General features: G+C 47.9%; 2 protein-coding genes and 2 non-coding genes across 4 annotated transcripts; 3 read left to right on the forward strand and 1 right to left on the reverse strand.

The window, feature by feature from the left end:
• Window positions 1-851: 851 nt before the first annotated feature.
• On the reverse strand, window positions 852-9,083 carry LOC142219347 (uncharacterized). The gene is made up of 7 exons (XM_075288336.1): window positions 9,019-9,083; window positions 6,171-6,291; window positions 5,923-6,075; window positions 5,725-5,848; window positions 5,250-5,347; window positions 4,868-4,961; window positions 852-2,332 (listed from the first exon to the last, which is right to left on the reverse strand). Exons 2-7 carry the CDS (start codon window positions 6,240-6,242, stop codon window positions 1,275-1,277), a joined length of 1,599 nt encoding a protein of 532 aa, XP_075144437.1. The 5' UTR covers window positions 6,243-6,291; window positions 9,019-9,083; the 3' UTR covers window positions 852-1,274.
• Window positions 9,084-11,266: 2,183 nt separating this feature from the next.
• TRNAT-UGU (transfer RNA threonine (anticodon UGU)) lies at window positions 11,267-11,339 on the forward strand. Its single transcript has one exon. It is a non-coding gene; the product is annotated as a tRNA-Thr (tRNA).
• A 952-nt stretch (window positions 11,340-12,291) lies between these two features.
• TRNAT-UGU (transfer RNA threonine (anticodon UGU)) lies at window positions 12,292-12,364 on the forward strand. Its single transcript has one exon. It is a non-coding gene; the product is annotated as a tRNA-Thr (tRNA).
• Window positions 12,365-15,329: 2,965 nt separating this feature from the next.
• On the forward strand, window positions 15,330-26,191 carry TMEM17 (transmembrane protein 17). The gene is made up of 4 exons (XM_075288364.1): window positions 15,330-15,504; window positions 20,943-21,046; window positions 23,017-23,130; window positions 25,284-26,191. The coding sequence occupies exons 1-4, from the start codon at window positions 15,396-15,398 to the stop codon at window positions 25,515-25,517; spliced, it is 561 nt and encodes a 186-aa protein (XP_075144465.1). The 5' UTR covers window positions 15,330-15,395; the 3' UTR covers window positions 25,518-26,191.

The following is a 26,191-nucleotide window of genomic DNA, read 5'->3' on the forward strand; positions in this document are numbered from 1 at the left end:
GAAAGATTTCCAGGGGGCCAACACTTCCGGCCATGACTGTAGATTTGTGGTATCTGGCTCCGGTTTCCTGGCACGAGTTCTTGTAAATCTGGTAAAGATTTGCGCGCTGCTCTTATTGGCAGTGATCGGTCGCAGACTACTATAGTGCCAGTTGTCTATAACAACACAGATGACACGTGCCAGTCATTGCTCTAGTCTACCGGGCCCGTCGTGTTTAACCCCTTCCTCCCTACTGGCCGCTGTCCTGTCTGGAATAGTTTTTGCGTTGTCTTGCTGCCATCTTGTGACCGTTTGCACGCCCCGCACTATATGTGGTATCGTGGGAAGGTCTGAGCAGAAGAAGGAGCTGAACATGTCCAGTGCTCTCATATGATGCAGAATTTGGAATTCTGACCCCGCCCAATAGGTTCTTCTTCAGATTCAGATTCTAAATCTTACACGTGAACGCTCCTTAGGTCAGACCGCAGCCCCCAGCTGTCCCCGACTCCTTGTCTTACATAAGGACTCTCCTTGTATCACCGACACGCTCCAGTCGCAGCAGTAGGGATCAGTCATCTTCCTTGCTGACTACACTGCAGTATAGGGACGATTACTGATCCGTGCGACGAAATCCTATCGATCGTATCAGATCGCTTTGCAGCAGGCTGTAAAGTAACATCGATCTAATATTCAGGAGTTTTGAGCCAGTGCAGAATTTTTTATTTAATCCTTATGGCTCGGAAAAGCCAAAATTAATTTTTTTTTAAAAAGCGTTAAAATAAAACTCAAAGAAAACCCGAGTGCTCATTTTTTAATCCATAAATAATCTTTATTAAATATAGAATAATATTCACAGATTTGGTATCGTCCAAAGTAAAAGAAAACGTTCATAGAAATGAACCCCATGGCAGTCACATGGTCTCTGAAGCTGCGCCCCGCGCCGTCACCGGGGTATCCCGACCGTGATAATAACGCAGATCTTGACCAATTAAACACTCGTTAGTTTAACCCCTTAGGGGAAATTTTTATTTCACTTTCACTTTCCCTTCAACTTTGCATTCTGGTTATTTTTCCAGCACAGTCATGGCCATAGGCCGTAGTCTGGAGCCAACTCTTTGATCTCTAGCCATGCTCTGTGCAGGGAGGGGGTGGGGCTAAGCGGTGACATCATCTATTGTCAGTAGTGTCGTTCTCTTCTATTGTAATCCTTACAGGATCGGTAAATGTCAGCCTCTTATTAGGCTCAGTGACCAGAGTGAGCCTAATGGAGAACTTCATAAAAGATCACTTCCACCTTAAGAACTGGAGAGACAATTTCCAATAGGTGAGACATCTGAAGCGTCTTCCACCTTCTGATGAATCCTCTGATGTCTCACAAGAACAGGTTTCTGGGTGAAGCTTTTTCCACATATCAAACAAGGGAACGGCCGCTCCCCCGTGTGAATCCTCTGATGTTTAACAAGAGATGATTTCTTGGTAAAACATTTCCAACATTCTGAACATGAGAAGGGCTTCTCCCCCGTGTGGATTCTCTGATGTTTAATAAGACCCGATTTTAGGGCAAAACATTTCTCACATTCTAAGCAGGAATATGGCTTCTCCCCCGTGTGGCTTCTATAATGTTTGACGAGATCGGATTTCTGGGTAAAAGATTTTCCACATTCAGGACATGAATATGGCTTCTCCCCTGTGTGAATTCTCTGATGTTTAGTGAGATCTGATTTCTTCGTAAAGCATCGGTCACATTCTGAACATGAAAATGGCTTCTCCCCCGTGTGTATCTTCTGATGTTTAAGAAGATCTGATTTTTGAGAAAAACATTTTCCACATTCCGAACAAGAAAATGGTTTTTCTCCTGTGTGAATTCTGTTATGTTTGACAAGATCTGCATTCTGGGTGAAGGATCTTCCACATATGGGACATGAAAATGGCTTTTTCCCCGTGTGACTCCAGTGATGGTTAACCAGACCGTATTTCTTGGCAAAACTTTTTCCACATTCAGGACATGAATATGGCTTCTTTCCTGTGTGAATTCTCTCATGTTGTACTAGGTTGGATTTTTTGGTAAAGCTCTTTCCACATTCAGAACATGAGAACAGCTTCTCCCTTGCGGGAATTTTCTGATGTTCTGCAAGACCCGAGTTCTGCGTGGAAGATTTCCTGCATTTCCTGCAGCGCATTTCCGGCATCTGTCCACTGGGAGTTTTTTGACCGAATTTGTGCTTAAACCATTTCCCACATCCCAAACATAGAAAATGGTCTTCTCCTGGATAGTCATGTTTGATAATATTCTCATCTCCATCAATGTCTGGGGGTGAACAGTGGCTTTGTCTCAAGTCCTCGCTCTGGCCATCTGCAGGAACAATAAAGTAGAAAGGACTATAACGGTATACGGGTGCATGTACACGATGTAACGCGGCGCTGATTCTTGCACGTTAACACATGTAAGGATCAGCGCTGCAAAACAGAATCCCATTGATTTCAATGGGTTCCGTTTAGCGCGCGTAACACATTGAAGTCAATGGGATTCTGTTTTGCAGCGCTGATCCTTAGGGTGCACGCACACAATGTAACGCGGCGCTGATTCTTGCACGATAACTCGTGTAAGGATCAGCGCTGCGGCAAAGACAAAACAAGGCTATAACATGGCCAGAGGGTTCATCAAGACTGGTCTATTGTACCCCAGTCTTAATGTCCCCTGCGACGTCAGAGGGCAAACCTAATTTATCATGATGTTGTGACTCATCATAAGTTAGGCGCATCCTCCCCGCCTCCTTGCACCTTGGGCTCCTGTGTAGTAGTTTTTACCTTGGCCCCATCCATGCCCACTTTTGGAAAAGTGGTGAGGCCGGTGCAAAAATGTTGCAAGTGACTATTTTTATACCAGAAATGTATAACCAGATGAAGAAGTTCCCCCATGATCTCAATGCGGCTACTTACATGTCCATATTAATGGACCATCAAAACATCGAACATGTTGTTTCTATGTGAATCTTCACTGATCCCTCATCACCCTGACGTCTAAGAGGAATCCCAGATTTAAAACAATTGTGAAAAAAAACAACAACATTGGTTCGTTATTCCCAGGAGTTACAGAAGGATCAGAGTTGTAGGAAACCTTGGCGGTCGAATAAATAAGAAACATGGAGGCGGAACCACAACACACGGAAATTGGAGCTCACCAAGAGAAGACTAGAAAAGGCTGACAATGGCAAGGAATGGATGATGGGAGTCCCAACGATGGAGGAACTGGATGATAAGGGTGTTATGATGACAACACACCATACCTGAGCCTGAGTAACCCTTCACGAAGAGTAGTCTTAGGCTTCGTTCTCACGGAGTAACGCCCGGCTCATTTAGACATGTATACACACTTCAAAACAGATCCCATTGATTTTAACCCCTTCCCGACATGCGCCGTAATAGTACGGCGCATGTCGGGTCTGTAACTATGGCGACCGCCCGGCAGCCGGGCGGCCGCCATAGCCGCCAGGTGTCTACTGCTTTAAGCAGTAGACAACCGGCTTTAATGCCTCCGATCGGTCCCCGGACCGATCGGAGGCATTAACCCCTCCGGCGCTGCGATCAAAGGCGCCGGAGGCGTCATTTTCCCGGCGGCACATGGGCGCCGCCATTTTGCCCGGGATCGCCGACTCCTGGAGCATGCTCCAGGGCTGACGTCCCGTTGCCATGACAGCCGGGAGCCTTGTACAGGCTCCCAGGCTTGTCTGCAAATCCTCTCTTTTGCAGGCTGGTCTATGCATTAGCATTGTAATGCATTGCATTAGTGATCAGACCCCCTGGGGTTCAACACCCCTAGGGGGTCTAATAGATGCAAAAAAAAAAAAAAAAAGTTAAAAAAAATATAAAGAAATATAAAAAGAATTAAAAGTTCAAATCACCCCCCTTTCCCTAGAACACATATAAAAGTAGTTAAAAACTGTGAAACATCTACATATTAGGTATCCCTGCGTCCGAAATCGCCAGCTCTACAAATCTATAAAAATATTTGTCCTGTTCGGTAAACGCCGTAGCAGGAAAAATAGTTGAAAGTGCCAAACCGCCGTTTCTTCACTGTTTTGATTCTGATAAAAATTTGAATAAAAAGTGATCAAAGCAATAACATTTCCCAAAAATGGTAGAACTAAAACGTACATCCGGCCCCGCAAAAAAAGACGCCCTATGCATCCCCGTACACGCACGTATAAAAAAGTTACGGCTGTCGGAATATGGCGACTTTTAGAAAAAAATTTTTTTAACACAGTTTTGGAATTTTCTTTAGGGGTCAAAATGTAAATAAAACCATATAAATTTGGTATCCCCGGAATTGTACCGAAACACAGAATACAGGGGACATGTCATTGTGGCTGCACAGTGAACGCCGTAAAACCAAAGCCCATAAGAAAGTCGCAGAAATGCATTTTTTCTTCAAATCCACCCCATTCTGAATTTTTTTCCTGCTTCCCAGTACATTATATAGAATAATTAATGGTAGTATCAGGAAGAAAAATTTGTTCCGCAAAAATTAAGACCTCATATGGCTCTGGGAGCGGAGAAATAAAAAAGTTATGGAGTTTTGAAGGAGGGGAGTCAAAAACGAAAAACGAAAATCAAAAAATGCCATCGGCGGGAAGGGGTTAATGGGTGCCGGCATACGCCCGCTACACATTGAAATCATTGGGTTACAAAGCCTCCCATTGATTTCAATGTGTAGCGCGTTCATGCCGGCACCCATTGAAATCAATGGGATCTGTTTTGAAGCGTGCATACATGTCTAAATGAGCGGCGCGTTACTCCGTCGGAGCCTTATAAGCTACAGCTGAAAACCATTTACGGGACTGAAGAAGGAGAGTCCAAGTCTTTGCGGTATTTCCTTGCTATGACTTACCCGGGCTGATATCAATAGGAATCTCTTCTTCCTTCAAATCGATTGCTTCTTCTTCTTCAACGACTTCAACTTTAAGGTCCAAGAGATTTTCACTCTGATTCATCACATGAAACAAAAAATATATTAAAAATACACTTAATGATTCAGTTTTACACACTCAATGAAGGATTGTAATGTCCAGGGCGTGAGATTGGTGGCGGAAAGTGACATTTCGAACCACCAACACCCCGACACCTTCATAGTGTCCCCCCGAACCGGCCCTGATGGAAAACTTGCACTAAAAAGGTCTTCTCTCATTTATGGCATATGTTATATATTATAATGTTACATTTAGTGAATGGAGTCTGAACAAGTTGTGCACACCGACGTTAGCGCCATCTACCTGATCATCCAGTGATACACTGTGCTCCTCCTCTGGACAATCCTGGGAATACTGAGGACCAGGACTGCTCGCTGGTTGACTTCTCTTACTGGTTCCATCTGTAAGAAGTTCATTGGTTAGATGAGATCACCACAGCCAAGAAGACTTTTCACAAAGGGGTCTGTATGTGCCATAAAGACTGGTCATTGGTTTGGTCACTGGTAAGAGATGTGACCAAGAATCTAATGGCTGAACTCCAACGATCCTGTGTGTAGATGGAAGAAACATCCAGAAGGTCAATCATCACTGGCCTTACATACATTGCAGATTCAGTATTACCTCAGGTCTCACCGGGCAGTAAGCTTACACTCATTTTTGGCCTGACTTGGAGAACTTCCCCATCCAAAACTCTCCTCTTACCTGGTGATGTGGGGGTCAGATGATGGGGGGGATCTAGGGGCCCCTCCATACTGCTCTCTACCATCACTCCTCTTACCTGGTGATGTGAGGGTCTGGTGGTCGTCCATCATCACCTCCTTGTACAGATCCTTGTGTCCTTCTAAATACTCCCACTCCTCCATGGAGAAATAGACGGTGACGTCCTGACACCTTATAGGAACCTGACAACACAATGATACCGTCATCACCCCGACATATTATCATATAACATCCCAGCATTCCCAGCAGCGCTCACCTCTCCGGTCAGCAGCTCAATCATCTTGTTGGTCAGCTCCAGGATCTTCTGCGCGGTGCTGCTCTCAGTTGGAGGCAATGTGATGGGGCTCCGACTCCTGCTCCATCCTCCTGGCACACTGTTATCAGGAGTCTTCTTCACTACTGTGAAATCCTGAGTGAGGGGATAGAGACCCTGATAAGACTCCTCATACATTCCCAGAACCCCTTGTTGTGATGTAATGTGACATCATTCCCAGAATCCCTCACCTCTCCGGTCAGCAGAGACATGATCTCCAGGGTGAGGTGTAATATCTTCATCTTGTCTCTGTCTTGGTCCATCCTCGGTGGGTCATGCAGGAAAGGGACAAATGTCTTACACTGTTGAAACCTGAATGGAAAAACAAAAGTTCCATCACCAATTCTCAAAAAGGCTACAGACAAGTTGCATCAGACGAGCTTATAAACTAAGTTACGCCCCCTACAGGTTACCCACGAGCACTTCTTCCCTATCCATAGACTGCTGGAGGTCTGTCGTTTAAGATGCCCAGTGATCACGAGAAGGGGCTCCATTCACTTCTAAGGGACCGATGAAGGTCTTTAGTCGGCCATATACTATTGGTCATGGATAAGCCCCATCTCTACTGACACAGAATTCAGGGACCTCGTTCTTATGATCAGGCACTTACCCCCTATCTAGGGTGGGAGTAGAGGGGAAGCCGTGAGTAGAGGCATCCCGTAATTATGGAGGGCAGAGGACTCTATATATATATATGGGAACAGCTAAGACATCCTGTAAGTACAGCAGTAAGACAAGAGGCTTCTTGTATTCAATGGGACAGCAGAGGTGTCCTGTATATATGGTGGTATATATGGAGGACAAGGGAGGCATCTGTAGGACAATCTGCATGGAGGTTGTATGTTCTCCCCGTGTTCCCGTGTTTGGGTTTCCACACTCCAATGACGTACTGAGAGAGACCTTGTAAGATTGTGAGCCCTACTGGAGACAGTGACCTCAATGTCTGTATATAAAGTGCAGAGAAATATATGGCTGGTATATAAGAGAAAGATACAGATGTATTGGTATCTTCTCTATATTACAGATGACGGAGATGTCCTCTCTCTATATTAGCAACGAATGAGATGTGCTGTATATGAGGGGGAAGAGAAAAAATACTTTTATACAGCAGAAGATAAAATACGTCCCATATATTAGGAGACAGCAGAGACGTCTCGTATATAAGGAGACAGCAGAGACGTCTCGTATATAAGGAGGCAGCAGAGACGTCCCGTATATAAGGAGGCAGCAGAGACGTCCCGTATATAAGGAGGCAGCAGAGACGTCCCGTATATAAGGAGGCAGCAGAGACGTCCCGTATATAAGGAGGCAGCAGAGACGTCCCGTATATAAGGAGGCAGCAGAGACGTCCCGTATATAAGGAGGCAGCAGAGACGTCCCGTATATAAGGAGGCAGCAGAGACGTCCCGTATATAAGGAGACAGCAGAGACGTCTCGTATATAAGGAGGCAGCAGAGACGTCCCGTATATAAGGAGGCAGCAGAGACGTCCCGTATATAAGGAGGCAGCAGAGACGTCCCGTATATAAGGAGGCAGCAGAGACGTCCCGTATATAAGGAGGCAGCAGAGACGTCCCGTATATAAGGAGGCAGCAGAGACGTCCCGTATATAAGGAGGCAGCAGAGACGTCCCGTATATAAGGAGGCAGCAGAGACGTCCCGTATATAAGGAGGATGCAGAGACGTCTCGTATATAAGGAAGCAGCAGAGACGTCCCGTATATAAGGAGGCAGCAGAGACGTCTCGTATATAAGGAGGCAGCAGAGACGTCCCGTATATAAGGAGGCAGCAGAGACGTCCCGTATATAAGGAGGATGCAGAGACGTCTCGTATATAAGGAAGCAGCAGAGACGTCCCGTATATAAGGAGGCAGCAGAGACGTCCCGTATATAAGGAGGCAGCAGAGACGTCCCGTATATAAGGAGGCAGCAGAGACGTCCCGTATATAAGGAGGCAGCAGAGACGTCCCGTATATAAGGAGGCAGCAGAGACGTCCCGTATATAAGGAGGCAGCAGAGACGTCCCGTATATAAGGAGGCAGCAGAGACGGCCCGTATATAAGGAGGCAGCAGAGACGTCCCGTATATAAGGAGGCAGCAGAGACGTCCCGTATATAAGGAAGCAGCAGAGACGTCCCGTATATAAGGAGGCAGCAGAGACGTCCCGTATATAAGGAGGCAGCAGAGACGTCCCGTATATAAGGAGGCAGCAGAGACGTCCGTATATAAGGAGGCAGCAGAGACGTCCCGTATATAAGGAGGCAGCAGAGACGTCCCGTATATAAGGAGGCAGCAGAGACGTCCCGTATATAAGGAGGCAGCAGAGACGTCCCGTATATAAGGAGGCAGCAGAGACGTCCCGTATATAAGGAGGCAGCAGAGACGTCCCGTATATAAGGAGACATCAGAGACGTCCTGTATATAAGGAGGCAGCAGAGATGTCCTGTATATAAGGAGACATCAGAGACGTCCCGTATATAAGGAAGCAGCAGAGACGTCCCGTATATAAGGAGACATCAGAGACGTCCTGTATATAAGGAGGCAGCAGAGATGTCCTGTATATAAGGAGACATCAGAGACGTCCTGTATATAAGGAGGCAGCAGAGATGTCCTGTATATAAGGAGACATCAGAGACGTCCTGTATATAAGGAGGCAGCAGAGACGGCCCGTATATAAGGAGACATCAGAGACGTCCTGTATATAAGGAGGCAGCAGAGATGTCCTGTATATAAGGAGGCAGCAGAGATGTCCTGTATATAAGGAGACATCAGAGACGTCCCGTATATAAGGAGGCGGCAGAGACGTCCCGTATATAAGGAGACATCAGAGACGTCCTGTATATAAGGAGGCAGCAGAGACGGCCCGTATATAAGGAGACATCAGAGACGTCCTGTATATAAGGAGGCAGCAGAGACGTCCCGTATATAAGGAGACATCAGAGACGTCCTGTATATAAGGAGGCAGCAGAGATGTCCTGTATATAAGGAGGCAGCAGAGACGTCCCATAATGTATTATTATTACAATGTGAGTTGTACGTACCACAGCCAGGACCGTCTACGGTAACATTGGGTAGAAACTAAACAATGGTTAAAGGACCTTTGGTGATGTCATGACCATGTGATCAGTCACGTGTGTGGGAGGAGCCAAGCTGCAGATTGCGTTTCATGTGTTTGAGTTTTAGTTTAGTGAAAAGGAAAATGCATACGGGGCAGCCAATATTTCTGGAACCGTTTCATCTCACATTGTACCGACAGTCTGCACAACACCGCACCATAGCTGAGCCTTGTACACATTATACACACAGCTCTGCACAACACCGCACCATAGCTAAGCCTTGTACACATTGTACCGACAGTCTGCACAACACCGCACCATAGCTAAGCCTTGTACACATTATACACACAGCTCTGCACAACACCGCACCATAGCTGAGCCTTGTACACATTGTACCGACAGTCTGCACAACACCGCACCATAGCTGAGCCTTGTACACATTATACACACAGCTCTGCACAACACCGCACCATAGCTGAGCCTTGTACACATTGTACCGACAGTCTGCACAACACCGCACCATAGCTGAGCCTTGTACACATTATACACACAGCTCTGCACAACACCGCACCATAGCTGAGCCTTGTACACATTATACACACAGCTCTGCACAACACCGCACCATAGCTAAGCCTTGTACACATTATACACACAGCTCTGCACAACACCGCACCATAGCTGAGCCTTGTACACATTATACACACAGCTCTGCACAACACCGCACCATAGCTGAGCCTTGTACACATTGTACCGACAGTCTGCACAACACCGCACCATAGCTAAGCCTTGTACACATTATACCGACAGTCTGCACAACACCGCACCATAGCTGAGCCTTGTACACATTATACACACAGCTCTGCACAACACCGCACCATAGCTAAGCCTTGTACACATTATACACACAGCTCTGCACAACACCGCACCATAGCTGAGCCTTGTACACATTATACACACAGCTCTGCACAACACCGCACCATAGCTAAGCCTTGTACACATTATACACACAGCTCTGCACAACACCGCACCATAGCTAAGCCTTGTACACATTATGCACACAGTCTGCACAACACCGCACCATAACGAAGCCTTGTACACATTGTACCGACAGTCTGCACAACACCGCACCATAGCGAAGCCTTGTACACATTATACCGACAGTCTGCACAACACCGCACCATAGCTAAGCCTTGTACACATTATACACACAGCTCTGCACAACACTGCACCATAGCTAAGCCTTGTACACATTATACACACAGCTCTGCACAACACCGCACCATAGCTAAGCCTTGTACACATTATACACACAGCTCTGCACAACACCGCACCATAGCTGAGCCTTGTACACATTATACACACAGCTCTGCACAACACCGCACCATAGCTAAGCCTTGTACACATTATACACACAGCTCTGCACAACACCGCACCATAGTTAAGCCTTGTACACATTATACACACAGCTCTGCACAACACCGCACCATAGCTGAGCCTTGTACACATTATACACACAGCTCCGCACAACAACGCACCATAGCTGAGCCTTGTACACATTATACACACAGCTCCGCACAACAACGCACCATAGCTAAGCCTTGTACACATTATACACACAGCTCTGCACAACACCGCACCATAGCTAAGCCTTGTATACCTGTGATTGAGCCCCAGCGGTCACGTGGAGTGCACCGACTTAATGACGTTAGCGCTCTGGTGTAACCCCACGTTACCCCATGTAACCACTGAGGCCCAATCACAGGCCCCAGAAGTGACGTCTGGGGAGCAGGACCTCAGTCACCAGACAAAAGAGCCCCGAAGTGGTGCTGAGCCCAGGACAGGTGAGTATTTTCTTTATTTTTAACCATGATGTCACCCCCATTCACTGGTCATTGTGCAGGGAGTAGATACATAAGAAATCTCTAGAGAACAGGAATGGGTCGACTGAAAAATGCAGGATTATGTGATTTCTTCTATAAACAGAAATAGTGAAGTGGATGGAGATTCTCCGCACCAAGCCTGTTATTATCCTTCTTGTGAATATTTTTCACATCCTGCTCGTTGTTTGTCTTGGGCTCAGGTAAATTACAATGCATTTGCTATTCAAACAGCACCGCCCCAGACAGGTTTCCTCTAGGCAAGTCACTCTTAACCCGTTTGTGTAATTTGGGTGTAGTCGGACCTGCCCTCCACTAGTTCCAAGGCCATTACCTAAGCAATGGTTAATATGCAAGGCTCCATAGCTCAGTGGTTAGAGCACTGGTCTTGTAAACCAGGGGTCGCGAGTTCAATTCTCGCTGGGGCCTGATCTACATTTTGAGTTACATTATTATTATGATATCTCGCCATAGACTACTGTATCAATTAATAACATAAGGTCATTTAGGATAAGGCCACACGGTGACATAGGCCACTGGGTGAAAGATTTCATTAAGGGTCCGTGGGTAGCCATTTTTTTTAAACAGATTGAGTTTTCCCGGACCTTTCAAACGGAAACCCGAACACAGGTATGAACCTAGCATCACAACAGGTGCAAATTGACCAAAAATTACTAGGGGTAAATTCACAAAGAGGGTTTTTTTTTTATCATACATAAAAAAAGCGACAGCACCAGAGAGAATGAAATAGAAACAATCAGGGAGGAACCATTGCTTGGAGCATCTTTCTACCAAAGATCCAACCTGAAGTGATGGAAAAAAGTGGAAGACAAAGGCCAGGTAGCTGCCCCAAAATTTAGTCTATAGTGGCGTTCACCTTTTCAGCCCAAGTTGTGGCAATGGCCCTTGTGGAGTGGGCCCTAAGATCCCCCGATGGACGCCCCGGAGGAGCTGTATGTCAACTCAATAGCCAATTTCACCCATCTGGCCAGGGTGCTTTAGGAAGAGGCATCAACCAAATTGGTGGCCTAGTGGAATTAGCTGGGGCCATAGAGCGAGCCGATAATCTTACTGCAACTACTAGAAAATCTGCCGCCTTGCAGATCTCGGGAAGAACACTCACAACCTGATCATTAGGGTTTCTATTACTGAGCTGGGACTCAAGCTCTTATATCCAAACCATAAGGGTTCTGGCCATACATGTTTCTGCAATATTAGGGTAAGTTCACACAGAGTTTTTTTGATCAGGATCAATGGGAGCCGCTCAGGATTTTTTTTTCTCTGGGAGCTGGGTTGTTCCGAGGAGCTCATTCTTCAGGCCGTTACGCCTCCTCAGCTCAATACTACACACACACACACACACCTAACTGCCTATATGGGAGGCTCCATAGCTCAGTGGTTAGAGCACTGGTCTTGTAAACCAGGGGTCGCGAGTTCAATTCTCGCTGGGGCCTTGTGTATATTTTGAGTTGTATTATAGCGGAATATCAATTAATAACATAACATTATATCACTTATACTACAAGGGTTATACTGTAGGCTTAAACCGCCATATACCAAGCAATGCTACCGCCTTAGGCTGTATTCACACTAATGAAAACCGATCACTTTTCATCCTTATAAATCTCCGTTTTTCCACTTTTAGATCTGTACATCATCAGTTTTTCTCCTTCGAACTTCCTTTTTTTTCCTTACATCTACTTGATGCATTTTTATTCACAATCCTGTAGACTCCTCCCGATAGATCAGCGTTTCCCAAAATTTTTGAGTCAAGGAGCACTATTCAGGACAGAAATTCTGTAGGGAACACTTAACATATTTTACCTAAAACCTACGTAGGTGCCAAAGACAACAAGCGATACCGGAGGGTCTGTGTCAGTGGCGGCTTCTACTGGAGGGTCTATGTCAGTGGTATTGCCATATATACTCGAGTATAAGCCGACCCGAATATAAGCCCAGGCCCCTAATTTTACCACAAAAAACTGGGAAAACTTATTGACTCGAGTATAAGCCGAGGGGGGGGGGGGGGGGGGGAATGCAGCTGTTACTGGAAAATTTCAAAAATTAAAATGGTTGGAGTTTTTGGGTGCAGAAGATGCTGGGGAAGGGGAGGGGGTGTTTTGGTTGTCTGTCTGCCCCTTTGCTGAGCTTGAGGACTGTTCCCCCCCCCCCAACTTGGAATTCAGTCTGGCTGACTATAGGGGATCTGCAATGCTCCTATTAACCCCTTCCCGATGGAACAGGAGCACTGCAGACCCCCTATATTCAGTAGACCGGGCACTGTCAGACATAGGATACCTAATGTGTTTGTGTGTCACAGTAATTTTCTACTTTTATATGTATTCTAGGGAAAGGAGGGATTTACAACTTTTATTTTTTTTAAAGCTTCTTTTTTTCCCACTATTTTATAGGAGATTCTATACATTGATATTGCAGCTGGTCAAAGACCTCCCCCCCCTCTCCTAAAAAAAACAATTATTATTTTTTTGCTGACTCGAGTATAAGCCGAGGGGGGCTTTTTCAGTACAAAAACTCTGCTGAAAAATTCGGCTTATACTCGAGTATATACAGTACCTACTTGTGTTCAACCAGCGATCCATTGCTGAACAACCAACACGTGGCGAATAACTGCAAATACTGCGCAAACTAACCTGACACAGCAAGGATCGAGTGACCGCACAATACGAGCGTCAAAGATGACTAAAGCACTTCCGTCCATAGGTACAGTTTGTTCAGCGAATATACGAAACCGGCGTATTAAGCCGGAAAAGGCGGTCTAAGAGCAGTTTGGCAGTGCCGTCCGATCGTGAAGGGTTAATCCGTCGGCCTCGTATATCCGCCGAACAGATCGTAGTGCCGCGGCGGTAGAATATTAGGAGTGCATGTGATGCAGTATTTTAATTATGAAACCCTTCACATGTATCTATTATTTATTGTTAACCGTTTATTATGGCCATCGCGCCGAGCACCTGTAGATGGTTCGCGGACACAGTTTGGGAAACGCTGCCATAGACCATCAATGTTAGGGTCAGTTCACACGTGAAAACCGCCTAGCTTATTTGTGCGAGGTAAAAAACCTTGAGGAGTTTTTTTGACGCTGTTTTTTGCATTCCACGCGGTTTTTGACGAGGTTTTTGACGCGGTTTTCGCTAGCGGTTTTTTTTTTCCTATATGTGCTATAGAAACTGCAGGCGAAAACCGCGCGGTTTTTTACCGCGCGGTTTTCGCCTCCCATTCACTTCTATGCAATTCTTCAGGCGTTTTCCGCCTGAAGAAAGGTCATGTCGCTTCTTCAGGCGGAAAACGCTAGGAGGAAAAAAAAGCTAGTGGTCTACATAGACCACCATGTTAAAGGAGAGGTTTTTGAATCGAATTCCGCTGTCAAAAACCTCCCCTTTGCCCACGTGTGAACTAGCCCTTAGATATCTGTGTCAGACTCTTGGCAACTTCACTGATGGACTGTTTAAGGGTGAGTTCGCACGGTGGAAAGTGGAGGGCAATCGTAGACGCAGCGTGATTTTGCGCATCCATGCCAGTGTTCTGATATACATCTCTGTCATTGGGACACATTGTCCTTTTTTCCGCGCGTGTACCACATTGTTAGCTGTGTTTGGACCGAGATCAGGTTGGGCTCGGGACTGCTCGGCCAAACACATTTGAAAAAATTCATTAACCCTTTATTGAAATACATAAAAAAAGTACTTCAATACTGTGAAACACTTACACATTAGGTATTCCTGTGTCCAAAGGGTTAGAGGTTTACAAATCTCTAAAAATATTTGTTCTGTACAGTGAACACTGAAGCAGGGGGAAAAAAAGCCAAACCACTGATAAAAATTTGATACATTTGATATCACCGTATATAGATCGGCCATTATAGCACAATATTGTACCAGGACGTTTTACCACAGAGTGATTCTGTAAGAGGATGTGACATTGTATGAAAAACAGAAATAAAAATGAAAAAATGGAAAATCTTGACAAAGTACACACCTGCGCTATGACAGCGTTACGATTCCTGTCACTATTATCGCCGCGCGCCATTATTTTTATTCTAAGAACTACAACGCCCTCCATGAGCTCAGACCGGTCTCCGGTTATCGAGTGAGGCGGCGGTGACGACGTTATCACCTCAGAGAAAGTCTATGGAGTCTGTGGTGGTCACACGATGCGGCCATCACAGGGTTAATGGCTCGGCCTGTGCTATATATATAGAGTCTGAGGCTCCTACTTCAGTGCTTGGGCTGACTACGGTCCAAACACGGACTGACTGTTTGTAAGTGACAGAAGACGTCTCCGTGACACGGCCGTAAAGAGAATCGTCTACACTACAGGCGGCCGAACGTGTGTGCGCAGGCGCGCTGCGGGCGGGCACGCAGAGAGCGCGGGAGGAGAGGTGACGCATGCGCAGTAAGGTTTCTCCTGGATGGATACGCTGTTTGTTATGGAGACCGGGCCCCGCTTTGGTTTCGCTTTGGTTGAGATATGGCGCTGCCGGGGACTGTGCGCCGTCAGTTGGACTCTGTGACACGGAACATCTTCAGCGATGTGAGGAGGACGGTGCCCAAAAAGAGCCACGTGACTGAGAGCAGCGGTGAGTTACTGCAGTCTGCTTTACGGACGTGTGAAGGGTATGTATACGGACGGGGTGGGGGAGGGGAGGCAGCGTGTGTCCAGGGGAAGCTACAGTATTATAGGGTTATTCAGGTGGTGCCAAACCCAATGGCAGGATGGTCACATAGTATACAGATACATACCTCCCAACCGTCCCGATTTCCGCGGGACAGTCACGATTTGGGTGACATGTCCCGCGGTCCCGGTTGGAGGGAGGTATGTCCCGGTTTCAACTCAGAGTAGTTGAACACATATGCGGCTGAAGCAAGGAGCTGACACAGGTCAGCTCCTCGCTTCGCCGCTGCCCGCCTCTCTTCCTGACACATGCGGCTGAAGCCAGGACATGAATCTGGGGGCAGATATGGAGGGACATGAATCTGGGGGCAGAGATGGAGGGGACATGAATCTGGGGGCAGAGATGGAGTGGACATGAATCTGGGGGCAGAGATGTGGGACATGAATCTGGGGGCAGAGATGGAGGACATGAATCTGGGGGCAGAGATGGAGGGGACATGAATCTGGGGGCAGAGATGGGGGACATGAATCTGGGGGCAGAGATGGAGGACATGAATCTGGGGGCAGAGATGGGGGACATGAATCTGGGGGCAGAGATGGGGGACATGAATCTGGGGGCAGAGATGGGGGACATGAATCTGGGGGCAGAGATGGGGGACATGAATCTGGGGGCAGAGATGGGGGACATGAATCTGGGGGCAGAGATGGGGGACATGAATCTGGGGGCAGAGATGGGGGACATGAATCTGGGGGCAGAGATGGGGGGACATGAATCTGGGGGCAGAGATGGGGGACATGAATCTGGGGGCAGAGATGGAGGGACATGAATCTGGGGGCAGAGATGGAGGGACATGAATCTGGGGGCAGAGATGGGGGGACATGAATCTGGGGGCAGAGATGGGGGACATGAATCTGGGGGCAGAGATGGAGGGACATGAATCTGGGGGCAGAGATGGGGGGACATGAATCTGGGGGCAGAGATGGGGGGACATGAATCTGGGGGCAGAGATGGGGGACATGAATCTGGGGGCAGAGATGGGGGACATGAATCTGGGGGCAGAGATGGGGGACATGAATCTGGGGGCAGAGATGGGGGACATGAATCTGGGGGCAGAGATGGGGGACATGAATCTGGGGGCAGAGATGGGGGGACATGAATCTGGGGGCAGAGATGGGGGGACATGAATCTGGGGGCAGAGATGGGGGGACATGAATCTGGGGGCAGAGATGGGGGGACATGAATCTGGGGCAGAGATGGGGGGACATGAATCTGGGGGCAGAGATGGGGGGACATGAATCTGGGGGCAGAGATGGAGGGGACATGAATTTGGGGGCAGAGATGGAGGGACATGAATCTGGGGGCAGAGATGGAGGGGACATGAATCTGGGGGCAGAGATGGAGGGGACATGAATCTGGGGCAGAGATGGAGGGGACATGAATCTGGGGGCAGATGAAGGGTGTATATGAAACTGGGGGAGAAATGGAGGGACATGAATCTGGGGGCAGAGATGGAGGGGGACATATAATTTACGGGTGACTGTAGGAGGATTATACTGTGTGCGGGCACATGAAAAATTAACGAGCGGGCGGAGTCAACACAAAAGTGGGCGGGGCTAAATTTGCCGCACATTTTGTCCCTCTTTCGGTTCTTCAAAAGTTGGGAGGTATGCAGATAGCGATCTCCCCGGCCTGATGGACCCCCATAGACGCTGCGCTGTGATTGGTTCTTATAGGTGTTAATCACATGACTTAGAAGCAAGGAATCCTGGGAGATCTCCGCTCTTATTAAAGGGGTCCTCTAGCCCCACAAGATACTTTCTATCCCCAGACTTGGTGGTCGGGGATTGTCCCACCGCTGATCCCTACAGGCCTCCAGATCGGGGATGTTTTGCTCCCATTTTGCTCCATTTATTGGCTTCGTACACTATCTCCAGCATTTCCCATTCAAAACTGGGGTAAAAACAGTGAAGGTCTGTAGGGGTGCCGGGCGCGGGACACCCACCGATCTGCAGGTCGGCCCCAGTCCTGTAGGGATCCTGGACAACACCTTTATAGGGAGTCTGTCATTGATCCAATAACACGTATCTATAGGTCAGGCTCGCCTGGATGCGCCTCCATTGCCGAGATATAATTTTTTTCCCCACAATATGCAAATAAGCTATCAGGAGCACAGGGGGCGGATCCCTTGCTCCAAACATGCTATGCCCTAAATTACACTGTTACCCCTCCTTCTCCCCCTCCCTTCTGTGCTAAGCTGCAATCTCGCCTGTCCCGTTGGAGGTCGTATCAGTTTTGAAATTTGGGACCGCCCTCAGTGCCCCAGACTGCTCATTTGCATAGTGTGAAAATAACTGAATAAGTTGGCGATGGAGTAATACATTACATTTGGGCGAGCCTGACCTATCTAACTGTGTTATCGGTTTACTATGCTGCACACTGGTGACACTCCCTTTAAAGGGATTCTACCATTAAACTACCTTTTTTTTCTAATGAACACGTCGGAATAGCCTTAAGAAAGGCTATTCGTCTCCTACCTTTAGACGTGGTCTCCGCCGCGCCGTTCCGTAGAAATACCGGTTTTAACCGGTATGCAAATGAGCTCTCCGCAGCAATGAGGGCGGGCCCCAGCGCTGAAACACCGATGAGCGCGTCCCCATTGCTGCCCGAGAGCTCTTTCCTGCGCCGCCTCCTTCTTCTGCAGCAACTCCGCCTCTTCTGGCTTCTCCTGCTCTTGTACTTCTATACAGGAGCATAGAGAGGCCACCCCAAAATGGCCGCCGGCCAGCTCCTGTATTGAACTGCAAGAGCGGCTGCCCCAAAATGGCCACCGGCCGACTCCTGTATTGAACTGCAAGAGCGGCTGCCCCAAAATGGCCACCGGCCGACTCCTGTATTGAACTGCAAGAGTGGCCACCCCAAAATGGCCACTGGCCGGCTCCTGTATTGAACCGCTCTTGCAGTTCAATACAGGAGCTGGCCGGCAGCCATTTTGGGGTGGCCTCTCTATGCTCCTGTATAGAACTACAAGAGCAAGAGATGCCAGAAGAGGCGGAGTTGCTGCAGAAGAAGGAGGCGGCGCAGGAAAGAGCTCTCGGGTAGCAATGGGGATGCGCTCATCGGCCTTTCAGCGCTGGGGCCCGCCCTCATTGCTGCGGAGAGCTCATTTGCATACCGGTTAAAACCGGTATTTCTATGGAACGGCGCGGCGGAGACCACGTCTAAAGGTAGGAGGCGAATAGCCTTTCTTAAGGCTATTCCGACGTTGCCATTAGAAAAAAAGGTAGTTTAATGGTAGAATCCCTTTAAGGCTGAGGGCCACGTAGCAGGCTGCAGCCAAACCACAGCGCTAGCGTATCAGTACCGCGGTTTTTCCTGCAGCGCTTTTCACAGAAAGTCCCTCAATCGTAGAGAGGACCCCAGCATTCCCGCAGGTATAATCGACACGCTGCCATCTACAAAAATGCAATATTTCGGATATTTTTCTGCGGTTTGCGGATGGGAGTGGCCAAAATCTCATCCACTTTGCAGGGACTGTAGAACGTCCCAGCGTTTACACTACGCGGAGCCCCGCCCTAAAGCGGCTTTGAACTATAAGATTTTATAGATTTTATCAGATTTTTTGACTGATACCCATTGAAGAATCTGTAAAAAAGACAGAGTACGGTATGCCGTGTGGATTTGTTCACATTCGCTTTTTTGACGAATCAATTTTTTTTTTAAGCGTATTCATAACAGGCAGATACCAGGTGAAGATGTGACACATGGTGTCAGTATATGATGGCAGTACATCCCATGGGATAGAGGCAGGGGGCACATCTTTGGTGCAGAAAGGGGCTAGGTGCCGGAAGTAAAGGGGCTAGTAACACCCCCCCCCCCCCCCATTCCCCTATTGAGTCAGAGAACTCTTCCCATACAGCCCCTTTTGCTATGGTGCAGACTGTTAAAGAACCTCAACAAACGAGGAAGTTGCCGTCAGACGTTCACTCCTCATGTAGTGTGTCACAGGCTGGCTCAGTGGTTAGCAGTGTTGTCCTGGACAATCCCTTTAAATCAAATCAAATAGGCTTTATTGGCACGTCCGAATGGATATTTGGCATTGCCAAAGCTAGTAAAGTGGGGGGGGGGGTTTGGAGTCGAGGGGCAGAGTATGGGGTGGGGGGTGGCTGATTTGGGGTATAACAGTCCATGGAGTCTCATCTTCCTCTTAGTTGGTGACCGCTATATGGGGAGGTGGGGCGTGTGGTTTGGGGTATAACAGTCCGTGGAGTCTCATCTTCCTCTTAGTTGGTGACCGCTATATGGGGGGGGTGGGGCGGGTGTATTGGGATAAATATAACAGTCCGTGGAGTCTCATCTTCCTCTTAGTTGGTGACCGCTATATGGGGAGGTGGGGCGGGTGGTTTGGGGTATAACAGTCCGTGGAGTCTCATCTTCCTCTTAGTTGGTGACTGCTATATGGGGAGGTGGGGTGGGTGGTTTGGGGTATAACAGTCCGTGGAGTCTCATCTTCCTCTTAGTTGGTGACCGCTATATGGGGAGGTGGGGCGGGTGGTTTGGGGTATAACAGTCCGTGGAGTCTCATCTTCCTCTTAGTTGGTGACCGCTATATGGGGGGGTGGGGCGGGTGTATTGGGATAAATATAACAGTCCGTGGAGTCTCATCTTCCTCTTAGTTGGTGACCGCTATATGGGGAGGTGGGGTGGGTGGTTTGGGGTATAACAGTCCGTGGAGTCTCATCTTCCTCTTAGTTGGTGACTGCTATATGGGGAGGTGGGGGTGGGTGGGGCGGGTGTATTGGGATAAATATAACAGTCCGTGGAGTCTCATCTTCCTCTGGTTTGGTGACAGCTGGACACGTATTGGGCAGCGATCTCCACAGTGGCCTCTTCTTCTCCCAGTAGGATGTAGAGTTTCCTCTTCTCCCAGTCTGGGATGTGGGCAGAGAGTCTTTGGTAGTAGACGGCCCTCACAGCTGAGTATTTGGTGCAGTGTAGCAGGAAGTGGGTCTGGTCTTCTAGGGCCCCCTGGTCACAGTGCTGGCACAGTCTCTTCTCCCGTGGCTTGTAAATCTAATAGGGTAAGCGCTTACTTTTCTTTCCTTTTGCTGCTGCTGTAAAATGCAATGTTTTCTACTGCTGCGTTTCCCCGACCTAACGGTGGGATCTGGTCACAACGAATGGCTACCTGCAGGTGGGGGTCATACTCCTGGGACCCCCATCAATCTTGGGGATAGGGGTGTTTTGCACAGGTCGGAGATGTCCGTTCATTTCGGTGGGATCCGCCGCAGATACCGTTGCGCTGTATTTCAGCTATCTCCGGCGGTTCCCATTTCTTGAGTGTGTGTTGGCGGCTGTTTGGATCTTTCTCCTATTACCGATCCTCTTCTTTCCGTCTCTTTTAGAGGTTGACATCGTCTCCAGCTTGCCGCTGCAGATGTCGCTCTACTTCAACACATTTTATTTCCCCTTCTGGTGGATCTGTGATGTTTTAACGCTTCAATTAAAGGTACTAATTAAAATGGATGTGTTGATGGAAAGGCAACAACCTGTCAATCAGCCGTCTCGTATTGTCCTAGTCCCTCTCATTAGACGTTCTCCAGGAATTGTTTTCCATGTTTTCTGAGCTGCTTCTTGTCCACGTCACAGACCGCAGTAACCGAATAAATGGCATATGGTAGCTATCGAGCATGGCGGCGGTGCGGCTGGCAGAGCGCCGAAGAGATTAGATCATATAGATTCATCATGCGAGGCCTAATGAGAATGAAAAGGATTCTGTGTCTCCGAAATGGTAGCGAACTGTATAAGATAGAAGACATAGATATGAGACACTGGAATAGATCCCATATAGCTATAGGGTCTGATGCCGTACAGTCCCCACCCATAGGCTCCTCTTATACCATCTACTATCCTATCCTATACTCTTTTTGCACTTTTGACCTCTAACAGACTTGCATAGGTCATAACTAGTGATGAGCGAGTAGTAGTCCATCGAATACCTCGCCGCCATAGGCATGCGTGTAATCGGCCGAACACCAAGGGGTTAAACGCATGGAATATTCAAAGCCCCTTGGTGTTCGGCCGATTATACGCATTCCTATGCCGGCGAGTAGGGTTGAGCGATTGTGATCGGAAAAGATCGGATTCCGATCGGCGATGGAGAAAATTTCGCGATCGGAATTCCGAACACGATCTTTTTAGGTGGGATCGAGATCGGTGATTATTTCCCACAATGCTTTGCTACTGGCCAAACAATGTTAGCCTTCACGCTGAGTATACGCTCCACTCATTCTGAGCAGAGTGTATACTCAGTGTGAAGGCTCGCTGCGGTTCCATAGGAATGAATGGAAGCAGCCGGCATACAGCCTTGCACGCTGGCTGCGTCCATTCATTCTAATGGGAGACTAGCTAATATCTCTAGTAGCTACTTACCTGCAGAGATGGCTGGTCCGGTGCCCGGTGTTCTCGTTCTTCTTCGCCTCACTGCCCCCGCCTCCCAGGTTAGTGTTAATGAGCTAGGAAGAAGGCGGGGCTTGTGGCTTAGGAGAGTGTGGGCGGGTACAGGGCAGGGAGACGTGATGTCTGCCCTCCCAATACCTGCCCACACTCTCCTAACTTGGGAGGCGGGGGCAGCGAGGCGAACAAGAACACCGGGCACCGGACCAGCCATCTCTGCAGGTAAGTGGACACCAGGGGGGACTAAGTAGCCAGAGGAGTAAAAAAAAAAAAATCACTACACAGCGTGGATTCTAATAATTAAAGGGTTCCATTGTTAGATTCCATGCCGTATAGTGAATAGGAACGTTTTTAAAAACCGATCTCCGATTAGTAAAAAAAATCCCATTGACTTGCATTGGGATCGAGATCGAGTGAAAAATGATCGGAAATCGGATTTCAAAATCGATCCTGAAAAGTCAAGATCGGCTCAACCCTCCCAGCGAGGTATTCGATCGAATACTACTCGCTCATCACTAGTCATGACCTACAATATGAGGGATGTTTTAACCCCGTAGTGACCAGGTCCGTTTGCGCCTCGTTAATGCAATGTATTTTTTCACTTTTCAGCCGCCGTTTTCCCTGCCCCCTCTAATTTTCGTTAAGATGCGCGCCTTGCCATAAATTGGGCGCACTGATTCATGATTCTATGCGGACTGTGTCTGCATATGTTCCTAAATCCCGCAGAATCCTGAGAGCCTGGTATATATCCAGTGACATATGTCGGACCTTTGCATACGATTTTTTGATACATACAAGAGCTTTAGGGGAGACTGATGTAAAGTCTCTTATGTTGTCCTCTTCATTGCACCCGTCAGGCACTTCCCAGTGTACTGGCCATATTATTTGCTATACATAAGTGGTTGTACTTGTATAAATGCCCCTATAGTTGTCCTCCTGTTGTCCTGTCTAGACGTCTGAGCTGTGTTTGTAGCGTTACGCTGGGTATTGATGTTGGCTCGTTGCTTTGTGTGTGTCTTGTAGTACGTTCTCCTTCCGGATCACTATAAATTCATCCTTGTGACACTTCTCATCTTGATGTCTTTGATTGAAGTCATCCGATTATACCTTGGATACAGTGGAAACCTGCAAGAAAAGGTACGCCGAGGCGGTGCGAATGTTATACCGTGCTATAGCTCTAGGTGAAAAGAGTCAAGTCCATCAAGTCTATCCAGTTACCCTATCAATAAGATCCATAGGAAGGCAGAAGGCAGCACAAGCCTTCGCGAGGAGGAGAAATTGACCTTACTCCAGATATGACGATTGGATCACTGCCCTTTCTTAGCGCAGGTTGTGACAACTGAACAATTCCGGCCATTTTAGACGGATCCGTGACAGAGTCTCCAGTGTAGGTGTGACCCAGCCATTATACTTCTTGGTGGCGCTCATATACGCACAGCGATATACAGGTCACCCCTTCCTCTGTTCCTCAATGCGGAGTCTAGATACAATAAATGTCTTCTTGATCAGATGACGCATTTCATGGCCCTGCTTATTTTGGCACAATATCAATCAGAGTTGGCGCCAGTTTTGGGTGGAGTCAGAAAAAGTTACCGACTCCAAAATAAAATGATGATTTTTAGTTCTGTTCTAGAATTATTAAAGGGGCTCTATCAGCAAAATCCTGCTGATAGAGCCCCACATATGCGTGAATAGCCTTTAAAAAGGCTATTCAGGCACCGCTAAAGTTATATTAAACTACACCCCCCGTTTTAAAATAATACCCTAAAAAAGAATGTGATCTACTTACGCATCGTGCACGGGGGGCAGGCATTCAGGGGTCCGCCGTCTTCTTCATCCACGCCTCCTCTTCCTGCGATGTCCTCAGGTCCCGTCTTCCTCCGGCACTCGCCAACTGGCATTGCTAAAAAAAAAATGGCCTGGGCGCATGCACAGTAGCATGCGGCTTCTACTACGGCTACTGCGCATGCGCCCAGGCCATTTTTTTTTATCAATGTCAGTTCGCGAGCTCCGGAGGAAGACGGGACCTGAGGACATCGCAGGAAGAGGAGGTGTGGATGAAGAAGACGGCGGACCCCTGAATGCCTGCCCCCCCGTGCACGATGCGTAAGTAGATCACATTCTTTTTTAGGGTATTATTTTAAAACGGAGGGGGGGGGGGGTAGTTTAATATAACTTTAGTGGTGCCTGAATAGCCTTTTTTAAAGGCTATTCACGCATATGTGGCGCTCTAGCAGCAGGATTTTGCTGATAGAGCCCCTTTAATATTGTTCAGTTAGATGTAGCTGGTTGTATTTTCTGTCTTAAGAGTGGATCCGTAGTGTTTGGAGGAGCTTTACTTCTCCTGACTGACCCGGTCTGTCAGTCATGTATGAAGATGTCACAGTAGGAGTCTTGAGTCGGGCTGTGGCAGGACGGTGGAGTCCGAGTCGATGCTTTGGCTTATGGAATCCACCGTCCTGGTATCCATAGCGGACACCGGACACAGCCCCCGAATACACAGCAGCGGAGTTCTACTTACTGTACTGGCATGACGATTGGCAGACAGGGATCACATGTTTACCAGCAGGAGTAATATGTCACCTCTAAGGGTATGTTCACACATAGCTTTTTGCAGGCAGTTATAGAGGTTGGATCCACTTCCTAAAACACCTCCCACCACCCCCACTCATTTCAATGGCAGTCAACACCAGATTTTTTCCTCTATCAGGATGTTTTTCAGCGAGGTCCTGATCTTCGGGCGGATTCTGACTTGTAAACTGCATTGTAGTGAATGGGAGGCAGAAAAAAATGCGACAGAAAACATGTTTTTTCTCACTAGGTTCACACTAGCGTTCGGCAGTCCGTTCTCAGCTTGAAGATGGAAAGCTGTCAGACCAGGTCCGGCCATGATCAGTGGTGAGCATTTTATGTTCTCCGCCGCGAAACCGTTTTTTTTTTTTTTTTTTTAAATCGGACACAGAGTGCTGCATGTCCGATTTTTAAAAACCGTTTTTGCGGCGGAGAGCATAAAACTCTCACCAGCGTTCACGCCCGGACAGCTTTCAAACCCATTCAAATGAATCACATGAAGAGTCCTGCAGGTTTCCATCTCCTGCCTCTGTTTTGTGCAGGAAACGGAAATCTGCAGAACGGAGACCGGGCGCAGATGTGAACGAGCCCTGATCTTTGCAGGTTCCGCCTGCTTGCAAAATACTCTGTGTGACCATCACCTTAGTCAGCGGGGCCTTCTTCCCAGTGCAATGCTCTGCATGTCGTCTATATTATAACGCGGTCTTGTGTTTCCCCAGGTTCCCGAGCTGGCCGGCTTTTGGCTGCTCAGTATCCTGTTACAGCTGCCGCTTCTGCTCTTCCTTCTATGCGATCCTGGCGTGGAGCCGTTACCGCTTGAGCGAGCGTCACATGGAATCCTGACCGCGTTCTTGATCTTCCAGATTCCCGTGGCGTCACTTACACTACGGAAGACCACAAGACGTCTCGCTGGGAGATTTCACCAGCTGGGAAACTTGGAAGAACACGCCTGAGTGAAAGACAGAATGAAGAAGCGGACGAAGTGTACGGAGAAGCAGCCGCTTGCGTGTGCCTTGGGATATTACTGATCCTATAAGGTTCCCTGTGCCATAATGAGCCAGTACACCGGGGACGGAGCGTTCTGCTTCTGGCCCTGTATTCTTTACAAGATGGCTGCTGGACAGCTGATTGATAGAAAGCCGATACCTGGCCCCGGAACCAATCCTATATGTATGGCCAGAAACAAATAAGCTTGCAAACCTGATCAGTGGGGGTCTGACAACCTGGGCCCCCACAAATCAGCTGGTTGAAAAGCCTGTACTGTTCATATGAGCACGGCAGCCTTTTCACTGACTCCCAAGCACAGTGCCGTACATATGTAGTGGTTGTGTCCGGTATTGCAGCTCAGCCCCACTCACTTGAATTCACAAATGTACAAGGCGTCCGTGGTCTGCAAACGGTTCTTCCCCAAGTGCCGCTGTCTCTGTGAGCAGGTAATCTGCGGGGTTTCTGGTGTTCGCCCCGCACCCATTGGATGGATAGGTCAGCAGTACATAACTCATTTAACCCTTTAACATGTTCATTCTTGCAAAGCGATGTCACTTTATGTCAATATTTTAGAAATTTTTCACTTTTGCACCTGAAATTGTATTTTTTTAATATAATCCCATGACTCCCCTCGCTGTCT

The sequence above is a fragment of the Leptodactylus fuscus genome, chromosome 10 (genome assembly GCF_031893055.1).
Source record: "Leptodactylus fuscus isolate aLepFus1 chromosome 10, aLepFus1.hap2, whole genome shotgun sequence".
Taxonomy (NCBI): Eukaryota; Metazoa; Chordata; class Amphibia; order Anura; family Leptodactylidae; genus Leptodactylus; species Leptodactylus fuscus.

What these genes read in the sequence shown, in the direction of transcription:
- TMEM17 (XM_075288364.1), top strand. Translation starts at nt 15,396, where the DNA reads ATGGCGCTGCCGGGGACTGTGCGCCGTCAGTTGGACTCTGTGACACGG. An exon ending in CCACGTGACTGAGAGCAGCG is followed by an intron (nt 15,505 to 20,942) that starts GTGAGTTACTGC and finishes CGTCTCTTTTAG; the next exon opens with AGGTTGACATCGTCTCCAGC. An exon ending in TTTTAACGCTTCAATTAAAG is followed by an intron (nt 21,047 to 23,016) that starts GTACTAATTAAA and finishes TGTGTCTTGTAG; the next exon opens with TACGTTCTCCTTCCGGATCA.
- LOC142219347 (XM_075288336.1), bottom strand. Translation starts at nt 6,242, where the DNA reads ATGGACCAAGACAGAGACAAGATGAAGATATTACACCTCACCCTGGAG. An exon ending in TTGAGCTGCTGACCGGAGAG is followed by an intron (nt 5,849 to 5,922) that starts GTGAGCGCTGCT and finishes TTGTGTTGTCAG; the next exon opens with GTTCCTATAAGGTGTCAGGA. An exon ending in GTGTATCACTGGATGATCAG is followed by an intron (nt 4,962 to 5,249) that starts GTAGATGGCGCT and finishes GTGATGAATCAG; the next exon opens with AGTGAAAATCTCTTGGACCT.